The sequence below is a fragment of the Homarus americanus genome, unplaced genomic scaffold, assembly GCF_018991925.1.
Source record: "Homarus americanus isolate GMGI-L3 unplaced genomic scaffold, GMGI_Hamer_2.0 scaffold38146, whole genome shotgun sequence".
In the NCBI taxonomy this organism is placed as follows: Eukaryota; Metazoa; Arthropoda; class Malacostraca; order Decapoda; family Nephropidae; genus Homarus; species Homarus americanus.
The window spans coordinates 1-4,771 of NW_024725098.1; the positions used below are offsets into that span (position 1 = coordinate 1).

Sequence of the window (4,771 nt, forward strand, 5' to 3'; positions counted from 1 at the left end):
ACTACCACCACCACCACCACCAGCATCGGTAACCTGTCAATAAACACAAAACTGCATTAATACAAACAAACAACTCACAAACCAACAAACAGAACACTAAACAAACATAATAATTTAAGAATTTTTTTAATCGGAAACTAAAAAACAAAAAAAAAAAGGAAATAAGTTAATGAAATCAAAGTCTTAACAAACACACAATATAAATAAATAAAACATGTGTCTAATCAAGCAAACACAAAGTAAACAAATAATGTAAACATACTAACAAACACACCATACTCATGTGCTTGATCTACCATACTTAGGCCCATGTCAGCATCTTGTTCCCGATCGGTGAACAGGGTAGCGAAGGCCAGCATCCCGTAGATAAACAGACCCCACCTGTGAGTGATAGTGATTGACAGTGTGTGACAGTGACATAAAAAGGTACAATAGCAGTGATAGTGAGTGACGGTGACGTAAACAGGTACAATAGCAGTGATAGTGAGTGACAGTGACGTAAACAGGTACAATTTCTATGAGTGGAAGAAGGAAGTATCAAGCATTAGACATAAGAAGGAAGTATCAAGCATTAGACATAGAGAAGAAGAGGTATAAAAAGAGGAGACATATGGGGTTAAGACATAAAGGGAAGATTCTTACAGGTATTTAATGCTCTCCAGCCATAAAACAGCTTGGCGGTAGATGGTGGCCTCGCCTCCCGGTGGCCCCTCCTCGCTGCCAAAGAAGGACGTGTTGCTCTGAGAGGCGCATGACTCGCAGGAGCACTGGGAGTCAGTGGTGCTGCTGTCGGAGGAGCGGTGGCGTCGACGGCGATAGTGACGGAGGGTCCGCACCAGTTCGTACCTGTCTTCAGAGTCCGGTGACATGCGTAAGTCGAGGCGCTATCTGACGACTCTGAATCGCTGTCGTCGTCGTTATCTTCTGGTACTCAGCCGTTTGGATAAATGACCAACAACTCTCTTGACGTTAATATTCGTTCTTGCTTTGTGGTAATGATAGCTGTACTATCCATGGTCAGCTTGAGTTGCTTCCCAGTTGAGTATCCATCTATACTCGTGTAACCGTCTATCTATGTATATATATTATTCAACTATGTATTAATAATGTTTTGTTTTCAGTCATTTTGATTTTAGTTTAACCTTTTATCATCATTTATCTCCGGCTTCACATGAATTTGCCTGTTGTTGTGGCAAGATGTATTTTTACTTTAGAATTTGTTTAATTATAGTTTAAGTTATCTCGTTGTAGAAAGATTTTATGATAGCAGTTTTCTCGTGTCTATATATTTATTTTTTTGGGTTGCAGTGTCTGAAATGGTGGAACTGTGTAGCAGACTTGGGCCAACGGAAGTGTAGTACAGTACTGTGCAGTTTGAGGACGTCATAAAGGTGGACGTTCATTTCACGAGTGATGTAGCAGCTTGAGTGGGAAACAAATGTGTAGATGAGACATGGAGTTTTGTTTTACATAAAAAAAATAATACATTTGTTTGACAAATAATGGATTATCTTTACATAATTCTTTTATTGATTTACCATCATTGTTCTTCATGAGGTTTAGTAAACTATACAAGTCAGAGTTATAAGAACACGAAACCTAACAAAGCAGCATAAACTTTGCTTATATTGTTGATTTGTTGATCATTTAAGACGAAGTCATTCTACTCGACATCAGTTGAAAAGAAAATAATTTAGTTTATATTTCATAGTACTGTACTGTATACTATCTGTGAGTGTTGACACTTATTTCTGAAAATTTGTCTTGGCTTTTTTTTTCAGGTTACTGAGCATCAGTTAGCCCCCATGTGGGTGCCACCTGTCACACTTGAAGCCATTGGTATGTATAATATGCCTTTTTTTGGAGAGGGAGGGATTTAAAAGAGAAATCAGGACCAAGAAAGAATAGATCATGTTAGTAATAATAGTGTAGTTGGATCCTTGCTCATGATAGATACTTGTGGTATATTTTGTATAGAAAAATATTATTGACTTCTTGTTAATTTTATTACTGTGCAACCGTAGCTGTCATGTACAGGTTACAAATATTTTTATTTTAATTGTGATGTAACGGCTTTACTCATTGTAGGGGATATTTTTGAACAGGCTCACTCAACTTTGGCTCATGGGTGAAAAAAAAGTAAAGTTGATAACTTACAATACTTAGGGCTTATAAGTATGAGCTTGTCTCTGAAATGAAAGCTGACCTGAAGTGGGCTGTTGTAACTGTATTTTGGTCTGTTCAACCTTATAGAGAAGCAATGAACGTCTGTACTGTATTTATAATGATGGTCTTATTCAGTACACCCATTATTTATTGGTGTGAAGTACGAATGAACTTCACATTCAGTTTGAAATTCAATATTATCACTTTGGGTCAACTTTTACAACATTTACAGTATATAGTACCAAGTATATGAATCTTATCCCTCAAATAGAATCTTACTGATGATACTAGTTGATTTGAATACTTATAAAATCTAGTAATGTGAAAGACAACTGACTCTGAATCTAAGGTCCATGATTCGATTGCGGGGTAATTAGTGGTCGTAATGATGCTTGGAAAATTTTAATTACACCTTACCCGATGGTGCCCCAGCCCACCATTACCCCCAGCAAACCATGCCTGCGCCTCCTTCACCAGTCTGCCCACCGTTGCTACTTGCAGCACCACCTCGTCCACAACATTTCTTGGTGCCCTCTTTTCATCCTCAGGTACCCACTGCTCTTGGTCCTGCTCCTGATGATCCTGCACCTGGCCCTGTAGACCCAGACATCCCACCCAGCGCCCCCGAGGACTTCGCATCTGCCGCGAGAGAAGCATCACATTCCTCGCTTATTCCTCCCACCGCTCACCCTTCTCATATGTACAACCCTCCCACTCCCAATGCTTTTCCTGCTGATTCTCCCACAGATTATGCGCCATTCGACGGAGTTGTCACTCAGCGGCCGAGTGGTTCGCACCCCTTCCTGCCATGCCTCGCACGTGGGATGCGATTATGCTTACAAGAAGCATCCTGCAGCGCCCGGAGGGGAGGGGAGGGGGAGTATTGTATTGGTTAACTTTCCCTACAGGTGCTTGGCCTACTCGAGCCACCCTCCCTCACTGGCAGCTGTCCTCACCATCAGCCAATCAGCAGCGCCGCTCACACCACGGCCTGCATCCTTGAGTAGGGAGGATTGGATAAATACCCCCCTGCCTCGCCGTAAAGGTCATTCTACTCCGCCTTCTCCACCTGACAACACCAACTCTCTTGAAGCTCCTCAACCACACAACTCTCCACCAACCTACAGCATTGTATATACAATATACGTTGGGTTAAGACAATTTTGAGTTTCCTTTCTCACCTCCATCCTGAGTGCAAGATTTCCTTTAAGTTGCATGTGTATGTGGACCTAAAAGAGAAAATAGACTAAAGTGCACCCCAAATACAGGCTCCAGTGCTCTTGAACATGCTGATTCCGAATTTATAGTCCACAATTCGATTGCGGGGTAATTATTGGTTGTGATGACTGGAATATTTTAATTAAAGGGGCCCCATGGGATTACCAGGGGGCCATAGAGGAGTACAAGAGGGCTTACCATGCTTCCATGGGACTACCGGGATGCCCCCTGGGGCCCTGCCAGGCCCCCAGTGGACTACCAGAAGGCCCCCCAGGGGCCCCATGGTATTACCAGGGCTAAAGGCCCCAGGGGGCCCCAGGGGCCTTAGCAAAGCCAGGGGTCAGAGGTCATCCCAGAAGTGTGGGTGCTCCCATGGAACCTCCTAGGGGCGTTGGCGACCCCAGGAGTCCTTCCAGGGGCGGTAGTGCCCCCAGGGGCTCTCCCAGCGATGGTGACGCACCCAGGGGCTCTCCCAGCGATGGTGGCGCACCCAGGGGCCTTGTCAAGAGCGGCAGCGTCCCAGCGGTCCTCCCAGGGGTAACAGCACCCCTAGAGGCCCTCCCTGGGGCCACGGCGCCCCAGAGGCTTCATCCTGGTGTCATATATATTGCATGAGTCCAGCAATCCCTTACTTAACTGTGATTGGTGGACTAAAATGTAAATCCACCAAATTACAGCCAAAAGGAGAACAGAGCAATCAGTCAGCACAACACCCCAACTTATGTTTTCCTGTTGGAAATAAAATCTACTTTTCATGGTTCAGGTTGTGATGACACTAGAAATATGATGGAAGGTATATTTATTTAACGTTATATCTCTCGGATATATAAATAGTGCAAACACAACTGCTAACAAAGACCTTCCAGGGGCGATGTCGCTGCCAGGGATTCTCTCGGGAGTGGAGGCGTTTCCAGGGGCCCTTGCAAAAGCGACAGTGCCTCCAAGGGACCTCCAGGGACAGTGACGCCTGCAGAGACTGTTCCAAGGGCGGTGACGCCCCCAGGGGCCCTTGCAGGGCGGTGATGCCTGCTGTAGCCACGGGGGCCCTCCCATGGTCGGCGAGAGCTCTCCGTGATGCTGTGGCAACCCCAGGGGAACGCCCAGGTGTAGTGGTGACCCCAGGGACCCCCCAGGAGTAATGGTGACCACAGGGACACCCCCAGGTGTGGTGGTGACCCCAGGTACTCCCCCAGGGGCGACGGTTGCATCACAGGCTTTCCTTAAGGGTAGCGGCGACCCCAGGGGTCCTTACACAAGGTAGTTGCGCACCCAGAAGCCCTCTCAGGGGCAGTGGCGCCCCAAGGAGCCCTTCCAGGGACGGTAGCGCCCCCAGGGGTAATTACAGGAAGGTGGTGCACCCAAGGGACATCCCAGGGGCGGTGGCGGC

The 4,771-nt window shown here is 46.0% G+C and overlaps 2 protein-coding genes across 2 annotated transcripts; one reads left to right on the plus strand and one right to left on the minus strand.

Annotated features, from left to right (window-relative positions):
• Nucleotides 1-266: 266 nt before the first annotated feature.
• Nucleotides 267-869, minus strand: LOC121864739 (the record flags this gene model as incomplete). Its single annotated transcript, XM_042363895.1, has 2 exons — nucleotides 643-869; nucleotides 267-381 (listed from the first exon to the last, which is right to left on the minus strand). Coding segments are annotated over exons 1-2 (342 nt in total), but the record flags the coding sequence as incomplete, so codon positions are not given.
• Nucleotides 870-2,621: 1,752 nt separating this feature from the next.
• On the plus strand, nucleotides 2,622-3,684 carry LOC121864738 (proline-rich receptor-like protein kinase PERK2). Its single transcript, XM_042363894.1, has 2 exons — nucleotides 2,622-2,985; nucleotides 3,533-3,684. Exons 1-2 carry the CDS (start codon nucleotides 2,622-2,624, stop codon nucleotides 3,682-3,684), a joined length of 516 nt encoding a protein of 171 aa, XP_042219828.1.
• The last annotated feature ends 1,087 nt before the right edge of the window (nucleotides 3,685-4,771 follow it).